The sequence below is a fragment of the Tympanuchus pallidicinctus genome, unplaced genomic scaffold (genome assembly GCF_026119805.1).
Source record: "Tympanuchus pallidicinctus isolate F22 unplaced genomic scaffold, pur_lepc_1.0 scaffold39, whole genome shotgun sequence".
In the NCBI taxonomy this organism is placed as follows: Eukaryota; Metazoa; Chordata; class Aves; order Galliformes; family Phasianidae; genus Tympanuchus; species Tympanuchus pallidicinctus.
In genome coordinates this window covers 22,144-40,909 of record NW_026294757.1, presented here as the reverse complement: position 1 = coordinate 40,909, position 18,766 = coordinate 22,144, and the positions used below count along the sequence as shown (strand labels likewise).

Here is an 18,766-nt window from a genome sequence, read left to right as displayed (position 1 = left end):
GTCAGTGCACTAAACTATCAGTAGAGCTTTTGATTTTATTTATTTTCCTTTCAGACAAATCTGTGGTACTTACTGAAAAAACAATATTGCTTGTAAGGCCAAATAAGAAGATATCACTTCTATAAGTCATTGATTCAAAATCAGAAAGATAATGACTTTCTTCTGTAACAGCGTACTAGTATTGCCCAAAGTGTTTTATAATTAAATTAAAAATCAACTGAAGAGCAGTGAACCTTTCTTTTAAATCTTGGTGTTGTAATCATAATAGAGATTCTTCCAGATGAGCAGATCTTATTTTTGTGTGCTTCCTTTCTAGTTAAGCAAAACAAACTGCTGTGTGGTGTTTAGGCTTGAGATTAAAACCATTACATTACAATTAGGAAAAATGTCTAGAAAGAAACATAAGTATGTTATTCTGTTTTAGCTATAACAGCTGAGTAACTTCCTCAATTTTGGTGTTTTGGTTTATTTTTTTTCACCCTCCTAGGAGTCTCAGTCAACACTTCCAAGCAGTTGTCCCAACACTGAGTGCAGTTTTTGTGGATGAGAATTTGCCAGATGGGACTCACTTGCAACCAGGAACAAAGTTCATCAAGCACTGGAGAATGAAAAATACTGGCAATGTGGAATGGAGCTCAGACACAAAGGTATCTTTCCTTTGTTAACTTTTACACACTAAAATATTTGTAGAGAAATAAAGCTTATATGATTAAGAATCTGAATTCTCTCTTTGAACCTGTTTATGATTTATTTTGACCGGTTAAAAACTGTCAAAAACTGGTTAAAACTGGAAAGTGTAGAGCAGTAAGCTTTCCTTAAAACTGTAGAGCATAGTAGGAAAGCAATCAAGGGAAATGTCAATGAAAATGTCTTCTGTTGTTATTCTAACGTAGTAGTGCAATCTGGTTACAGCGAGTATCTTGCACTTCTGATTTCTGGAATGTTTTCTGCTGTGTTTTCTGAATTCCTATTTAAAGATGAGTACCTTCTTACTGTGTGATCGTAGAGACTAATGTGAATCTTTACTAGCAGCTGCTCTTTGTCTAGCATTTGTATAAAGCCTTTTAGCAGAGAAGTTCAAAATATTTCTTCCTCGCTACTTATAAAGAGAAACTTGCAAAGTTTTTTGCCTTTTTCTATTTCAGCTGAAACTTATGTGGGGAAATCTCACTTTGGCATCTTCTGAGAAAAAGGATGTGTTGGTACCATCCATATCAACAGGACAAGTTGGGACTGTTTCAGTTGAGTTTGTGGCTCCCACTATAGAGGGAACTTATACCTCTCACTGGAGGCTGTCGCACAGAGGGGAACAGTTTGGACCTAGAATCTGGTGCAGTATTGTTGTGGATCCCTCCCCAGCTACTGACTCTTTAGAAAACAGTTGGAAGGATTTTGATAAAGATAATATATCCAGTAACAAACAGGCAAGTAACTCATCCAGTTTTGGGGCACTAGCAAATTGTCCGGTAGTTTGAAGAATATGCACTGTTTTCTGCAGTGGTGCTGCATTCCTAGCTATACTGATCTCTGGGGGATTCTTTTAGTAGTTTGCTTCTGATTTTTTTTTTTTCTTTTTTTTTTTTTTCCCCAAGTTGTTTTTCTTCTCTACTAAGAATAATAACTTATTTTGCATTTTAAGTTCTGAAATAGTAATTCTTTTTGGACAGACATGCAGTAAGTTACTGATCAGTTTCAGCTATTTGTCTTTTTTTTTTTTTTTTTTATGATGGGACACGGATTTTCTTCACGTTAAGTCTTGTCCTTTTGGCTTTAAAATGAGCAGAGTTTATTTTTCAAATTGTAACTTAAATAATATTCAGGCTCAATGTTTTATGGCTTAGATTTGCTACCTAAGGTATTTCTGAGACTTTTTTTTTTTTTTTGTCTTTTGCAGGATGCTTACTTGAAGACAGAAAGAAATGCTCACATTACAGGTGAAATTGTGGAACAGGCTGAGATATCTCTGCCAACTTGTCCTTTGAAGATGAAAAATCTAGCCAGTGAGAGAGAATTCTATATCCCATCTGTTGATCTTCTCACTGCACAGGTAAAGTGCTTTAAAAAAAATAATATCATCATCCATAAGAATAAGTAGCTTTTAAGTTTTAGAAGAATCACTGTTTTCAGGAAGAGTATACTGCATTTTATATAGCAGAACTATTTCTCTGAATTGTTACAGGGGGCTGTCAGTGCAATTAAGGTATTTGCTAAGATTTTCCTTGAAGGTTTGTGGTTTAGGGTCTTTCTTTGACCTCTGACAATGGAGTACTTAATTTTCCCCCTCACTGCCTTAATTTGTGTATTGTTTTTTCTCTAGTGAGGGGTGGACTCTATGGGAAAATGCCCTCCATCTGAGGCCATGCCAAGTAAATAACAGAATGGAGTAGGCCATTTTTAAGATACTGGAATTACAGAATCACCAAGGTTGAAAAAGTCCTCTAAGATCATCCAGTCCAACCATCCACCTATCACCTATATTTTCCACTAAAACATGTCCCTCAGTACAACGTCTAAACATTTCTTGAACACCTCTAGGGTTCCACCACCTCCCTGGGCAGCTCATTCCAGTGCCCGACTGGTCTTTGAGAAGTATTTCCTAATGTCCAACCTGAATCTCCCGTGGCGCAGCTTGAGGCTATTTCTTTTAAGTCCTATCACTAGTTACATGGGAGAAGAGGCCAACTCCCATCTCACCCCAGCCTCCCTTCAGGTAGTTGTAGAGAGTGATAGAGAGCCCTGAACTTCATCTTCTCTGGATTAAACAATCATGAATTCCAGGGATTTGATGCTGGGAAGTACCACGTTAGGATTCCAGTTCATTGCTTGTTGATGAAAACTGTGGGATTTCTTTCTCTAGGATTTGCTGTCCTTTGAGCTATTGGACATCAATATTGTACAGGAATTAGAGAGAGTGCCACACAATACTCCTGTTGGTAAGGATGTTCTACTGAACTGTTGCTATAATTCTAAGTTACCGTTTACTCAATGAAAACTTGTCTGGGCAAAAGCTTTTGTTCTTTGGGCTAAAGTGTCTTCCCAGGTACTGTGGTTTTTTTTTTTTTTTTTTTTTTTTTTTTGTGCATCGTTAGAGGAGATTTAGTTGTCACTTGTCACTTTTAGTCTCTTGTTCAATTTCACATCCCCAAGACCATAAAATCCTAGGTGTTCTAGAAGGTTGCCTTTTGCATTCCTCAACAAGTACCAGTAATTGCAAAGTTAATTGTCTATTTTGCCAAAGTATCTTGTAAGATAACTGTGCTATCTTGGAAGAATTTCATTTATTTATTTATTTATTTATTTCTTAAGAAAGGATCTTAAAAAGCTACTTCCTGAGGGAAGGTTCCTATTTATTTAACGATGGTCATCTTCATAATCTTTGTTTTACAGACATGACTCCATGCATGTCCCCTTTGCCACATGATAGCCTCTTGCTAGAGAAACCTGGCTTAGGTCAGATAGAGGAGGAAAATGAGGGGAGTGGATTTAAACCAATGTCTGGTAAGCAGTAATGATGGGGAGCTTGAGAAGAGGGAGGGAGGGAGGATATTGTCAAATATGGTAACTGGACAGAAGTTGTGTTTTATTTACCTAAAGAATTGGAACTCCTGTTTTTCACCTTTCTGGGGAAAAACAACAGGTTTTTTTGTTTGTTTGTTTGTTTTAGAATTGGAGAGAAAACTAAGAATTTGCATTTTAAAGACTAGATTAGATCCTCACGTTCAATTTCAACTTGAAATGAATTTCAAAATCTTCAACTTCTGAGGAATAATCAGTACATAGAATCAGTATTGTTAGCCTTGGCTAGGTTAAGTAAAAATAGTTTTGTGTTTTCTTGTGGTGACATTGAAGTAATCTACTGTGTTTCCCTTTCAAAGGAATGATTTAAGTCTTCTGTTCTACAGGTACTTGTATGGTGAAAATGAAAACTGAACATCCACTGAACCAAGAAGAAGGGGAAGAAGATATGAGCGGGACTCAGTTTGTCTGCGAAACTGTAATTCGCTCTCTGACTCTGGATGCTGCACCTGACCATAAGCCCCCACAAAAAAATAAATCCCTGAAGAGTAAGTACTGTATTTAGCTGACTTCTGTGGTGTTACTTTCCTTGTGGATATTGGCAACAAATTGATTTATACTGCAGATAATGATAAATTTTCAAATTGTTTTTACTGATTGTTGTATTAGATTCTTTGCAAACATTCCAAGACGCTTTCAGTTGTAATGTGATAAATGAAGAAACTTCTAGGATAAAAACTCAGTCTGTTTCTAAAAAGGAATCAAAGATCCATCAGTCAGAGGCAATGGCAGAAAATGGCAATGGTAAGTAAAATAAGTCTGAATTGAAGGTGAAGTTATAATAGGGACTGCAGGAGAAAAAATCAGTTACAAAAAGGTCTCTGGTGTTGTAGAACTCTGGCTCTCTTGATGTAGCAAGAATCAGTGTTGCATCAGAAAGTTGGTGTCATTGCTTTGAAAAAACAGCTATTTTGAGAGCTTTGCTTTAATTAAAGGAAGAAAAATAAGAAGTGAAATTGAGATAGTAGTTCCAGTCAGTTTTCCGTTCATTACTCCAGTCATTCAGATAAGTGCTCACAGATTATTCATGGCTGCCACTTCCATAGTTTGCGTAGTTTGAAGCCTGTGCTTACACCTGATACATATAATTTAGGAGCTGAAAACTTCTGTTCTCAGTGTAGCTGTTACTTCTGTTATATTCCCCCTAAATTTAATATAAGATCGATACCTACCTCCTCCTGTCAGGAAATAATATTAATAAAAAAGCTCTTATATAGTTAACATTGGTAGCAAAGGCTTAAAGTTATTTCCGAATAATTGGCCTTTATGTCTGGAACAGTACTGCCTTTGGTCTTACCCAGGCAAAATAGACAATTTTTAATACCCTTTTTTTCTTTTTCTCTTAGATGAGCTTCTACTGTCTGATGAGAGAACAGACTGCATTACTGTCAGATTTGACGAAGATGAAGGTGATGATAAAGATGATGTTCAAAGTCAAGGCTCGTCGTCTTCATCAGAGGATTATATCATTATTCTCCCTGAGTGCTTTGATACCAGCCGTCCTTTAGGGGAGTCCATGTATAGTTCAGCTCTTTCTCAGCCCAGCCTGGAAAAGACAGGAGAATCTGAAACAGGGGCAGGGAATTCAGAAGGGGAAAGGCACCCACAGACGCACAGCATCGGTGAAGTTTTGACAACTTCACAAACACTGGCTGTAGTACCATTGGCCTCAGAAGTTGTGGACACCTTACCCCAGACAGAAAGGTATGCTTCTAGGACAAGAATAAAGAGTTGCTGCAGGCTTTACAGGATGTTGCAGTCAAGTTCAGTGTCCAAACAGAAGTTGTTGCAAAAAAAAAAAAAAAAAAAAAAAATCAATTTTGCATGTGCTTGTGTGCCCTATATCCTGTAACTTTTTTTTATAAAGCCATTTGTGCTTAGCTAATCACTGAGTAGAGAAGGAAATAAGGGAGTACGTGAAGATTTCTTTTGCCTGTTTACCTAGACTTACCTATATGTGGGCACATTGAATAGAAAGGAAGAAGTAATTGTTTTGCTTTATGTTTTCAGAAATCTTGCATCTCTTCAGAATCCTATCTTCCAAGAGCCAAACATACCAACTTCAGAGAATGTCTCTTCCACTCCTTATAATCAAATAAGAGAAGGTATTGACTGTACTTACTGAAGGGTGCATACATTAGTTGCATTCTATTCTTTACATCTGCAGTTGAATTTTGTGTCTCATTATTGAGGGGAGCATAAACCTACCCAAGTAATAACAATCTGTTTCTCTCGGGGCGTTTAAAATTTTATCATACAGAAGACTTGAATAAAGCAATAATCAACTTTGTGAATTGGGTGAGAATAGTGTTTATTGAGTAGAAATGGTAGAAGAGCACTCAGAAGTGCCTGTATACATGTAGAAGTTTATCTTGTTTTGGAATTAGTGTGCTAATGCCATTGTTGCGGTTATTTGGAGCTCAGACAGCAGTTCATGTTGTCGGGAAGCAGGTACCCACTGACTTATCAGTCAAAAATGAGTCCTAGAATTCTTTTAATTATATTAACTGTAGTGAGAATTTTGCATGCCGAGCTTGCATCTGGGTCACCAAGCTTTAAAAGTTTTAATCTAGACTGAATCTCACTTGATGTTTATGTGCATGTTGAATCTCTTCAGCTTTTAGTTAAGTGTATGTATTCTTACGGTATTTTTTTCTTCTTTCAGAACCTAGTGGTGAAGACAGGCATGAATCAGAATCTTCTGTATTTCTAACTAGTATCCGGAAGGGCTCAGAATACGCAAGGTAATGAAACAGAAGCTTCACAAATTCTGTTTGTTCCATGGCCTTTCTTTGAAGATTGAGTAACTAAGAATTAGTGGAAACCAGACAGAAGTTACTCTGATCTGGATGGATGTATCACAGCTTCTGTGTACGTAGACTGTTTAATCCTTTCAAACTTTCATTTTATGTACAGTAAGCTAATGTATTTTAGCATTAAGAAAGTAAGTACAAATTAGCAGAAGGGTTGGAAAGCTTGATTCCTGAGCAGCAGTGATTCTTTTGGATAATGGGTTATTCTATCCCACAAGAATTAAGTCTCAATTGAGCCATTTGTGGGAAAGATTTACATATCAGGTGAAAGAAATACGGCTTTTGCTGACCAAATGTAATATCTAATCTTTCTACAGGCTCCCACAAGGAGGCAGTATTGCAGGAGATCTAGTTAAAGGAGCTTTGTCAGTTGCTGCCTCTGCCTACAAAGCATTATTCGCTGGACCACCCATTACAGAACAGGTAAATGTCTTTTTCCCATGTTCTGTATGAGTTTTACAGAATTCCAGCATTAAAATTGTAGGTGTTGGTACCTTAATAAAACATACATTCTCTGTATTGATGTTTCACAACACATTGCTGCAACAGTAAAATGTTACGCTTGGTGACATCCCTTGGAAGCATGGCACTCCCACAAGACGATGGAGAAGTCCATGCTGTGGAGATATAAGCATGTCTCTTTGAGCATAATGGAAAGTAGGTGCACATTGCTTCCTTGTGGATAAAAGGCCTCAGCGTCATCACTGCATTCCAGTATAATGCAGGACCACTGCTCAAGATGGCAAAAATAAGATAAACAATCTTTTCTCTCTTGTTTTGTTTCTATCAGCCTGCAGCCACAGAAGAGCACACTGCTGCTCTTCTATCCAGTCTGTGTGAGATGGGATTCTGTGACAGCCAGTTAAACCTGCGACTGCTGAAGAAGCACAACAATAATATGGTTCAGGTGGTAACTGAATTGCTTCAAATTAGTAATGGTGACTGGTATAGCAACAGATGCTGAACCTTCCTGGTGGAGGGATGAATCGCCTTAGTTGAGCAAATTCTCACTAAACGCTACATTAGCAGGCTGACCTTCAACTACTTTGGAGATATAGATAAAACTTTGACTTCTCTTTGAGCTTTTGACTTTTTCCTCTCATGGAAATGTCAAACAATGCTTATCAGAACATTTTACAAATCAGAGACAGAATTTCACCTTTACTTTTGCTGAAATCAGATGTATTGAAGTGGGTAACTTTATACTGAATCCTTTTTACCTGGAAATGTTATAGAATGACTTCAGCCTGCACACTTCCCCTTTTATTATATGTAAAATACTTTTAGGCAGCTGGGAGCTCGTTTTGTTGATTTCTAACACACTGTTTCCCGTTACAAAGTTTAAACTGCTTCTGTAAAATGTGGTCTTGTCTAATTTACAAGAGATACCTGCTACTTGGAGGCTGTTTCTTCTGATATGATATAGTTATCAATTTTTGTCCAGTTCATGATAGCAGTGTAACAGATTTAAACCTTACGAATCATTCTTGGGGGTGTGTGGGGGGAGGGTGTATTGGGAGGGGGGAGGGGAGAAGGACGTGTTGCTCATATGTTAAAATTAGTCTTGAACCATCAAATGACTTCTGAAAAGCCTGAAGTTAATTTGAACGGATGTATACCAGGAAAATCACCGTTTCTTGTAGCAGAATAAAGTGTAAGAGTTAATTTACCAGCAGCTATTAACTGTAACCATTTGTAGTAATTATAACAGTAAACTTATGTCTAACAAAAAATATAGCCTACATAAAATATTTTGTTAAAAATTGAGTTCTACTGTAGGAAAAACCTTTCGAAGAACCTTTGAGAAGGCTCTTTAGGGGAGGAAAAAAAAAAAAAAAAAAGGTGTAAAAACTGAACCCCTATGTTTTTTCTGTGTTGTCCAGACATCTTAATACTACATAAAGAGTTAGAGTGCATAAAAAGCCAAACTTGAACTGGAGTTTGAATTCTGGTCGCATTTGGGAAACAAACCCCACCACCACCTGAGGTAGGGGTTGTGCAACCTACCTTAATTTGAAAAATATAACTTAAGCAGTGTTAAATATGTAGTCTCTGGCAGTGGTTCTAGCTGCTTTTGTGTTTCTGTAAACACATCGATAGAATTTACTTTTTCTCACAATTTTTCCTTACATACACATAGTTATTTCGAAGTTTAAGAATTCCCTCCCAAACATCCTGAGAGGTGATTTGATTCTGAAGAATCGCAAGAAACCAGTTTCCATACGCTGCTGTGCAGTGGTGTATCTATAGATAATTGCTCTTAAAGTGACAGCAATGTTGACTACATTCTTTCTTTTGAGTAAGCTTCCTTAGTTGCTGCAGTAGGAGACCAGTGATCCTGAGATATAAATACTACTGCTGCTTCAAAATAAGGTGTTGTTATTTTGACACAACATAGCTGAAGCAGCTATCAGTACTCAGACTGATCAAATGATCAGTATTAGTTTTTTAAAGACCTAATACTCTCCATGGTAAGATACCATTAAAATAAGTGAAGAAAAATATGTATCATACTGTTTCTGTTTTAAACCTATTTTTATAGATTGTGGAAGGTAAACTCTTAAATGCTTATTTTGGAATACAGTAGGACTATTTTGTGGTGTATCACATCTGTCTGTACCCCAGTACAGCTATCTACTGTGGACCAGATAGACTTTTCTGTAAATTGAAATCATGGTATTTCTCACTATAACTCACACATACTGATTTGAATATCTTTTGGCTTGTGCTTACTGAGGAGGAGGAGAGGACATGGATAAATGTAGTAGCTGGTGAACTTAATCTGGTTGTCTGCTTTGATCTGTAATGTCCAGCAGCACTTGCTCTTTCTGTGTATACCCTCATACTTAAGATTTTAATGTGTTCTATAAATAAACAAAACACTATAAAATGTTTGAGGAAAAGCACTTCATTGCAGATTGAATTGTGAAGTGTGAAATAATGTTTTCTTTAGGTTACCTTTTACTAGAGGCTAGATAGTGTATGCTCAGGCTTAAGATGTATTTCTGTTGGCTTTGTATATTTTGTTAATGCATGGTATAATTTATAATATATTCTGTAGTATGAATATGACCTGTACCTTGTTTAGGATAAGCTCTTTAAATTCAACTGTGATGTAGGGGAGAGAAGGGTAGAAGACCATGTTTTCCTCTGACTTTACAATAAATCTCTTTATCTGGCTCGCTCTCATTGGCCTCTTTACAGGCGGCTGCTGTAGCTGGAGTGCTCAGCTGTGGCTGTTCCCCTCTGCCCTGGCAGCTCACTGCCCTGCCATAGCATTAGGACCCTGGCCAGGTGGGTGCCCTGCTTCTATATGCCTGCCCTGTGGCAGTGGTGGGTGATGGATAAGCAGGGGGAGGTGAGGGGGTGGACTGGAGTGACTCAGGCAGTGCCAACTGCGGGGATGCTGTGCCCTGTTGGGGCTGCAGGCATGGGGCTTCTGGGGCAGTACTGGACTGGGCCTAGAGAAGCCTGCTTTCAACAGGGGCTGAGTCTAACTTGGCCACTGCAGGAGCAGTCAGACCTGCAGAAGTTCATTGTGCCCCTGTGTACTGTTTTGAGGTTGTGAGGTTTCAGAGCTTGCATTATTAATTGCTTTTGTTTTCCTTGATGGAGCTGAGGCCTGGAGGAGGAGGTGGGAAGGAGCTAGTAAGCATTAGCTTTTTAAGTGTGAGAAGCTGCAGCTTCACTACCTGTGGCTTGCAAGAGACTGTAGTTATGGTGACTGTGCTACAGTAGTAATGGGACCCTTCCTGTGTTAGAGAAGCCCAAATCACTCGGGCATTCTCGTCTTTCCCTTCTACTTCCCTTGCATGCTGCAAGAGGGGGGAGAATACTAAGTTAACTGCATCAGACTGACTTGGGTCAGACTGTCCTGCGCACTCAGAAGTTCTAGGAGTACTCTAATGTACCTTAGAGGACAGGCCTTTGGAGGCCTCTAGGATACTAGGAGGAGTATAAAGCACTTCAGCAGATGCAGCTGAGCTCTGGGAGTTATGTATTTTATCTTAAAACTACACTGTGGTTCTTGGGAATTTTCAGTGTTGCTCTGGAAAGAGACCTGTGAGCACTGGGCAGTCCTTGAATTACAATAGAGCATACTGAGAAGAATCTAAGGCATCTGAGAGCACCCTGAGGAGCTGTGGAGGTACTGTAGGGTGCAGGGGCGTCCTTGGCCCTGTCAGTCACACTGAGAAACACTAACAGCAAACTGAGGAGCTCTTCAGTGCTCCCAGAGGCAGTACTTGTCCTGTAGGAGTTTAAAGGTACTGTGCTGTTTAGCTAGGTGTCCCCCACCACCCTACTGGGATGTAGCATGCTGGGGGCACATGTCTGAGCACAATGCATGCGTAGCTCTGTAAGGTGACAAGTATACAGCTAGGCCTGCAATTGTGCAACATCTGCTTAGCTCTCTGCGTATGTACCTGCAGACACTTGTATGCATGCATGCCTGCAGCTCTGCTTACCTCTTCGGTGGCAGCAAGGAAGGTCCTGGGGGTTAAGCATGGTACTTGTCCCCTGTACTCCCTAGTTGCAGTTGCGTTCCCATTTCTCTGTGCTTGGCCATAATGACACAAAATTACTCTTTTTCTCTAATTTCTCTTTAATAATAAAATTACAGCAAAGTACCACAAAGGAACAATCTGGGGCAGGGGACATAGGGACCTCAGTGTGTCCCTGCAGGCTTGGGCAGGGGGACAAGGAGGAAGCAATACAGAGCCACCAGGCTATGCCTGCCCATCTATTCACGTGTGCATTCACCCTGTCCCCTGAGTTCACCCCAGGGCAACTCCCCTGTGGAGATCATTAATTACAGAGTTAATTGCGGGCCACTTACAGGGTAGGGATCTTCTGGGTGTCACCGGAATATAGACACTCCATCCTAGGGGAGGCTCCTGCATGGAGAAACTGAGGCAAGGACAAGACCACACGGTGGCACCGTCTCCTGGGATAAAGGGAGGGCAGCTTTTGGCAGTGAGTTAGCTGTGTCAGCACGGGGCAGGGGAGCTGTCCCATATCTCTTTTCCCCCTGCCCCTCCTCCCCCCCCAGAAGAAAATAATCATGGTGGGAGGGAGGGAGGGAGGAGCTGTACCCTACAGTGGTGGTGCTGAGCAAGGCATGCTCATCACCGTGGGCCTCAAGACAGAAGTAGAGGGGGGGGGGGGTGTGTGTGTGCTCGGATGTACACACATGCTAATAGACCCAGGTGACAGGCACCCACTGGGGCTCAGCCCGCAGGTGCTCCATGGCCTCTCGCAGCTGCCCAAAGGTGTGTTCCAGGTTGTCGTTGGTCAGACTCAGGTCAAAGTAATGGCTGTAGCCATGCTGTATGCGACTGCTCTCCTCTACTGTCCGCCGGGCGTCAGCCTCCTGCCCACACCAGTGCTGCCTCAGTTTCCTCACTGATTCCACCTCCCCACTCCCACTGCACTGTGCCCCTTGTCCCAAGCACCCACCGAGAGCTGCTTGATAGCCACGCCACTCTCCAGTGCTGCACGGTTCATGGCCCGCAGGGTTTCGGCACTGGGAGCTTCGATGAAGACCACATAGGGCACAAATTCTGCTGTCCTGAGCACCTTCACTGCCTGTAGGGAAATGGGGTGGGGCTGAACCCTGCAGACCTCCCCTTAGTCCTCCTCGTTCAGGTGCTGCTTACCTGTGGGTTGACATCCAGGATGCACATCTTGCCAGCGTTCACCACAGCACGAATGGAGTCAATCTTGGTGCCGTAGAGGTTTCCCTCATACTCGCCGTGCTCCAGATAGTGACCTGCCTTGATGTCTGCCTCCATCTCACCCCGTGATACGAAGTGGTACCCATGCCCATCTTTCTCGCTGTCCTTGGGCTTCCGTGATGTGTCTGCCCGCAATGTCACCCTGAGCACCCAATGCCAGCCCACCCTGGGAGGTCCCATTCAGTACATGGTGATGGTAATGGGGCTGTGACACAACTGCATGGGGCTGGGTTATAGTGCTACTCATGGGGGACAGTGCTGCTCTTAGGGGATGGTAATGTACGTGGGGAGGCAGTAATGCTTTTATAGGCTAGTGATATTCGAAGAGAACAGTGATTATACCTGAAGGTGACCATGCTCATGGGGGACAGCAGAGTATTGAGAAGACAAAATGCCTTTAGGGAGGTGGCAGTGTTTTAGGGGACCATAATAGTCATTGGAGGAAAGTGCCACTTGTGGATGACATGGGGACACTCACAGGGGATGGTGGTGCCGTAGCGCGCTTGGTCGAACATGATGAGCTTGTTCTTGAGGCTGCGTCGCCCCACGCCCTGGGCACCGATAAGCACTAGGGTTTTCCTTCGGAAAGGTGGCATGCGGGCCACCTCCTCATAGATCAGCAGCTCATGGCGGTCAAACTCTGTGCAAGGGACAGACACTAACTGTGTGCCATGGGGATCCCAGCACAAGGGACTAGTCTAGGGACTGTTCCCTAGGGATCCTCACCTGCGTTCTTTGTGGTCAGGTACATCATCCTCTTCTTCCTTCTCCCACTGAGGCTGCTGCACAGGGCCCCTGCTGAGGGCATGAGGCTGGCTATGCCAACCAAGGCTAGGGACAGCACCAGGGCACAAGGACATTGCTATGGGAGCTGGGGACCCGCAGTGGGGCAGGGAGCTTCATACCAGATGTGGGGGCCACCTCCAAGTCTCGCTTCACGAAGGCTTTTCGCTTCTCCTCCAGCAGCTGGCTAGGGATAAGTCCCGCACTGCCTCCTTCCACATGGCATGCCTGAGGGGGACAGTGTGGTACGTGGGGATCCCATGTCCCCACAAACCCTCCCCATACTGCACTGCTAGGGGAAGCACAGTATGGCACATTGAGGTATTCCTCCCCAACCTCAAGCTCCCCCGCCCCCCCCCAAAAAAGCAGCAACAACACCCCCTCAGCAGCCCCTAGGCTGCTGGGAGAAACTGGACTGGGAGCCAAGGGACAACAATGCTCAACTCTTACCTGCCACCAGTTGGGATCATCCTGGTTGACAATCTGCAGAAGGTCTCCGGCAGCAAAGCGTAGCCCAGCCTCCTTGCAGGGAATGAGGCTGTCGGAAGCTGGGTCATAGTCAAAGTGGCACTTCACAAAGACCTGGGGAGAACGGGGGTCACCAGAAACACGGGAGCCATACATGGGTGTCATGCTCCTGGCTTCCTGCAGCACTGTGCCTCAGTTTTCCTAGCACTATGCACACTCACACATGCACATACACACATGTCCTCCCCGCCACTTGGTGCAGGCAGGCGTGCAGGGCAGCCATGCACACACAGGCAGCACCCAGGGCAGCACCCAGACACCACAGCAGTCCTAGGGCAGTGCCTGCACACAGCCCTGCACCTACACACAGCCCTGCACCCAGGCACAGTGCAGCCACAGTGGCACACATTTGTGCATGGGTGTGCAACGGCAGTGTCCAATCCCTGGCTGGGCAGGAAGTGTGCACACAGGCAGCAGCATGATGCTTGGGGACACACAGTGCCAGGCGGTGCAGTCCCAAAGGACCTGCTGACAGTGCTTCTTTGTTCCTCTCTGGGCGACAGCATGCAGCTGATGTGGTACAGGGTAGGGAACACAGCAGCCAAGTTCCGCTGTGGGGAGGGGAATGGAGTCAGATGAGCGACACTGCAGCCACCACGGGTAGGAGTGGGGTGCCCTTGTGGGTGCCCAGAGTGCAGGACACAAAGAGGCAGTGGGACCTCAAACTATGAGACACTCCCAGCTGGTTCGCAGGGGACGTGAAGCTCAGGGAGCTGGAGACATAGGACACAAAAGCATGAGTAGATGGGACACAGGGTACATGGCAAAGGAACAGGTGATGCTTGGGTATAGGGCATGAGCACAGTGAAAATGGAAGCATGGGGACAGCACAGAGGTGGAAACAATGTCGGCATAACGCAGTGGGACTCATAGGCATGGAGGCTCATGAGCTATAGGCAAGGGAACTGGTGCAAGGTGCAACATGCAGAGTACAGATATAGGATGTAAATGTGAGTACCTGCCGGGGTGGGTGTGGCTCCTGGTAGCTGGGCAGGATCTTGAGGACGACGCTACCACTGGCATGGCGCAGGCTGTCCTGCAGCACCCGTGGGTCGCTGCCCACCTCCTGCCCATTCACCTCTCGGATGACATCCCCTACGTGCAGCAGCCCCTGCTGGGCCACCATGCCCCCATGCAGGATGCGGGCAATCACCAGCTCCCCCCGCTCCACTCGGAACGTCACTCCCTGGGTGGAACAGTCCCACATCAGCTCTGACAGCAGTCACCTCACTTCACTGCCCCAGCACCGGTGATTTCCCCAGTATCCTGCAGTGTTCCCACTACCATGCAATATCTTCAGAACCATCCAAGGTATCCGTGCAATGCTCTCAGTAATATCCTGACATCCTGCAGTGTCTCCAGCACCCAGCAATTTCCCCAGTACCCTGCAGTGTCATTAGCACTGTGCAATGCCCCCAAGTATCCAAAAATTCCCCAAGCAATGCCGTCAACACCCATTAATGCCCCCCTGCAACTTTAATTGCCCCCAGCACTCAGTGAAGTCCTCAGCATCATGCAATTTCCCCAACACCCTGCGATTCTCCGAAATTATATGATGTTCCCAGCACTGTGTAATGCCCTTGCAATGCTTCCAGCAATGCACCTTGCACCTTACATTGCCCCCAGCATTGTCCTGATCCAGCTTACCAGATTCTCTCCAGCTGTCTTGCGAATGCCCACCATACGCACAGCGTCGGGGGGCACAGGCTGGTTGCTGAAGGTTGTATCCAGAACAGGGCTGGGCGGAGGTGTCTCATAGCTCTTGGAGGCCACTGAGTCATGGGTCTCCAGCAGGGACTGCAAGGTGCACAGCTGTCATACATTGTACACACGCACCTTGCACATGTATGGGGTTTGCACAAGCACCTTGCATGCACAGGGCTTGCATGCCTCCTGCCACACCTGGAAGTGGGGCTCACGCAGGATGCGGGCCAGCTCGGCTGCTGTGCTGTCCTGCTGCACCAGGTGCCCAAGGTCATGCAGGATCTCCTGCACCAGCTCCACGTTGTTATCCCGCACTGCCTCCAGTTTTGTCTCCTCCAGTCGCTCATGGGCCTAGGGTGGGGGTAAGGGACTCCTGCTGCCAGTGGTTCCCACATTTGTATCCACATGGTGCACACACATGCATGCATGTACACTGTGCACATACACTTACGTCCACATGCACCCTCTGCACAGGCACAGAGCCCTGCATTCACATGTGTAAATTCACCTGTTTGGATGCACATCTGCACCCAGCCTTTCATGCACACTACCACACCAACCTGTGCATGCATGTGGCAGTGCACACATGCATATACAAATACAAACACATTGTGCTGAACATGCAGGACATGGTCAATCACATGCACCCCATAAGCACAGTCAGCAATTGGCACACGTGTGAATACTCCACCTTCTACACCACCTCTCCCCACTCATACCCAGCCCCCTCTCGCTGCTCCCCAACTCCATATACAGCTGCAGCACAGGACCCTCATACACATCTGTGTACACGCACTGCATGCACATGTACTTCCATGCATGCACACAGACACATGTGTGAGCATAAACACACCTCCCTATGTGTACACGTATATGCATGCACCCATACAAGTGCATTCTCACACGTGCATGCACACAGATGTGCATACCTTCTCATCACACAGATGCATTTGTGCATACGTATGCAAGCAGACACAAATGTGCATCTTCATCTGTGCAACACACACACACACACACACGCACACACACTTGTGCCCATTCACACTCACCCATCCACACACCTCCATTCTCCCACATCCCCTCCTTTCCCCATGCTTCAAGGTGACAGGAGGAACATAGTGCTACCAGTTCCCTGCACCACTGTACCTTTGCCAAGGACCTTACTATTGGGCTCTCCATGATGCCGCGGAGGAAGATGAGATCAAGGTCAGCAGCACCTGGGGCACTGGGGAGGCCCAGGAGGTTGTCGAGGACTTGCTGCATGGCTGGGGACATGGGGATGTGGGAACACAGGGATACAGGGACTCAGGAACAGTCAAGGGAGCGGGACAGGGACAGATTTAGGGTCTCCATATCCCCCTCACCTCACCCCAGGGTACTTGATGGTGTGGTGTGATGGGATGCTCTGCTTCAGTGGGGGCTAGTGGCTCTACGCCATGTCCCCCCTCCCACCCATGCCTCATTGCCCCACTGCAATTAGCACAGCATCTCTTTGCAAAGGGCTGCCTTCCCAATTTCCCACCTATTGTTGCAGGAGGCTGAACTGTCCCTCCAGCCCCCTCAGCGGGGGCAACAAGGAGAACCTGCCTCCAAAAGACACCAAAAAACATCACTGGGGGGGGGGGGGGGGGGGGGGGGGGAGTTACATTGGGAAAGGAGGGAACTCCTCAAAACCCCCTGGAGGCGTATTCCCCACACACAGTTCATGCAGCAGCAGGCAGGTCTGCAGTGCAACTGGCAGGATGCAGTAAAGCCCGGAGGGGAGGAGGTTTGCAAGACAACCAGGCAGTGCAAACAAGAGATGGCAGGGTGAGGGGCAGGGGGCAGGTTGGGGGGTTGGTTGGGGATGGGGAACGACACAGCACTACAAATGAGAAGACTGCAATGCATACACGGGAATGTAATACATCTGAGGAGTACAATTTAACCAGATGGTGTGATGCAATCAGTGAGGGGACTGCAATGCAAACAAGGGCTTGCGATTCAGCAGGGAGCGCTTGCAATGGAAGGAGAGGCTGCATGCAATGGCGGGCGAGGCTTGAAAAGCAGATGAAAAAGGAGGAAAGAGGGGAGGTGTTGCTCCCAAATATCCCTCACTCCACACCTAGGGGGAATCACAGCATGACCCAGGAGATCACCTTCCTTTGCCCCACTCCACCCCCCCTACCCCTGCCCCCAGCTTACCCCTAGTGCATCCCACAGCCACCAGCCCCCGCACAGCGTCACATTCTGACCCAACCTCCGCGCCCGGGGATTCACCCTACCTTGGGGACCCAACGGGGTGCCGGGGCCAGACGGCGAAGCCCCAGGTTTGGGGCCGCTGTTCATGGCTACAGGCAGCAGAGCCCGGCCTCCTGCCCGCCTCCTGCCCAGATCCGGGTACCGCAGCCCCCGCCTGTGCCTGCTGCACCCCGAGCCTCGGCCGCAGCACACGGGTTGTTCAACAGGAGCATGGACATGCAAAGGGAGCACGGGCGTGCAGAAGTTGCATGGATGTGCAAAAGGAGCATGAATCCTCTGCTACGTGCTCACTGCCTCAATCATGGCATGTGGAAAGCCCACATGTGCATGCAGAGTGCATGCTTGCACACGTGTCCCTGTACACAGCATACACATTAATGGAGATGTGTGTATTCTCATACACCTGTGTGATTGTCTCTGTACAAGTATAATCATGTTGCTGTCCACACCTCCCTCTGCATGCTCACACATGTACATCTATGTGTGCAACCATGTGAGCATCAGTGTTCAAGCACAAGACCTGTGTGTACTCATACACTTGTGCACAATGTGAACAGCTGTGTGCATTCAAAAGCACATCTAATATGCCCCTGATATGCACACACGTGTGCACAGTCCTGGTCAGCTACAAGCCCGCAAACCTGAGACGCTCACATGCATGTGCGTACCCATGCCCCCACCAGTGCATGCTCACATGAATGTAAACTCGTGCACATGCAGACACATGCCTCCCTTTGTGCCCTCACACTTGTGTCCACACACGCCATGCATGTTCACGTGCAGATCTGCATGTTCATACCCTGTGCATGCCTCCCCTGCTTGCACATGCCCTTGCACACTCACACTCTCCCCCCATGTGCTCACCCGTAGGAGCCCCCCCGCTCACTGCCACGCACCTTCCCGGGGATTCGGGTGGGGGAGGACGGCGTGTCCCCTTTAAGGGGGGCAGGTGACGTTGCCATGGCAGCCGGGGGACGGGCCAAGAGCTCCTTACTGGTGAAGGGGGCACGGATTTAAAGGGGCCGCACAGTGCCCAACTTCCCCCTCTCCCACCTCGAGCCCCTCACATGGATGTGGTATCCTCCCTTATGCACGCACGGTGAAATGCTGTCTGTTCACACCCGGAGCTCACTGGGGCAGGGACAGGCACACTTAAACGTTATGCACACACACGTTCACGTGCAAATGCTCTACCCACATGTGCCCACACACGAGAGCCTCCCCCCCACTCTCCCCTACACCCCACCCATTCTCCAGCCTAGAAGCAAAACGATGTGTCACCCTACATGATATCCCAGCATCGGTATGCCCAGCACCAGTTTTCCCAGCTGCCACCTGCTGAACAAAACATACTGCAGGCTCTGCTCCACGCATGCATGGTCATGT

General features: G+C 46.1%; 2 protein-coding genes across 15 annotated transcripts in view; one reads left to right on the top strand and one right to left on the bottom strand.

The window, feature by feature from the left end:
* Nucleotides 1–9,568, top strand: part of NBR1 (NBR1 autophagy cargo receptor) — a 51,425-nt gene extending 41,857 nt beyond the window's left edge. For 6 of the 7 annotated variants that reach the window (XM_052700295.1, XM_052700294.1, XM_052700293.1 and 3 more), the window contains 12 exons: nt 488–647; nt 1,146–1,424; nt 1,895–2,047; nt 2,858–2,933; nt 3,388–3,498; nt 3,903–4,064; nt 4,186–4,320; nt 4,923–5,280; nt 5,587–5,681; nt 6,242–6,320; nt 6,707–6,812; nt 7,180–9,568. In XM_052700295.1, coding sequence (XP_052556255.1) covers nt 488–647; nt 1,146–1,424; nt 1,895–2,047; nt 2,858–2,933; nt 3,388–3,498; nt 3,903–4,064; nt 4,186–4,320; nt 4,923–5,280; nt 5,587–5,681; nt 6,242–6,320; nt 6,707–6,812; nt 7,180–7,353 — 1,888 coding nt within the window. In that variant the 3' untranslated portion in view covers nt 7,354–9,568. The remainder of the gene's footprint in view (nt 1–487; nt 648–1,145; nt 1,425–1,894; nt 2,048–2,857; nt 2,934–3,387; nt 3,499–3,902; nt 4,065–4,185; nt 4,321–4,922; nt 5,281–5,586; nt 5,682–6,241; nt 6,321–6,706; nt 6,813–7,179) is intronic. The other variant, XM_052700299.1, reaches the window with a different exon arrangement.
* Nucleotides 9,569–10,972: 1,404 nt separating this feature from the next.
* On the bottom strand, nt 10,973–18,362 carry MPP2 (MAGUK p55 scaffold protein 2). 8 transcript variants are annotated; one of them, XM_052700172.1, is made up of 12 exons: nt 17,404–18,238; nt 16,286–16,404; nt 15,338–15,490; nt 15,083–15,232; nt 14,394–14,621; nt 13,358–13,489; nt 13,030–13,135; nt 12,851–12,922; nt 12,603–12,764; nt 12,047–12,249; nt 11,847–11,975; nt 10,973–11,284 (listed from the first exon to the last, which is right to left on the bottom strand). In XM_052700172.1, the coding sequence occupies exons 1-12, from the start codon at nt 17,465–17,467 to the stop codon at nt 11,165–11,167; spliced, it is 1,638 nt and encodes a 545-aa protein (XP_052556132.1). In that variant the 5' UTR covers nt 17,468–18,238; the 3' UTR covers nt 10,973–11,164. The 8 variants fall into 8 exon arrangements, with proteins under 8 accessions (XP_052556132.1, XP_052556134.1, XP_052556133.1 ...); XM_052700174.1 differs by lacking the exons at nt 10,973–11,284; nt 17,404–18,238 and adding exons at nt 11,446–11,760; nt 18,277–18,362; XM_052700173.1 differs by lacking the exons at nt 10,973–11,284; nt 17,404–18,238 and adding exons at nt 11,446–11,760; nt 18,245–18,312.
* Between the last annotated feature and the right edge of the window lie 404 nt (nt 18,363–18,766).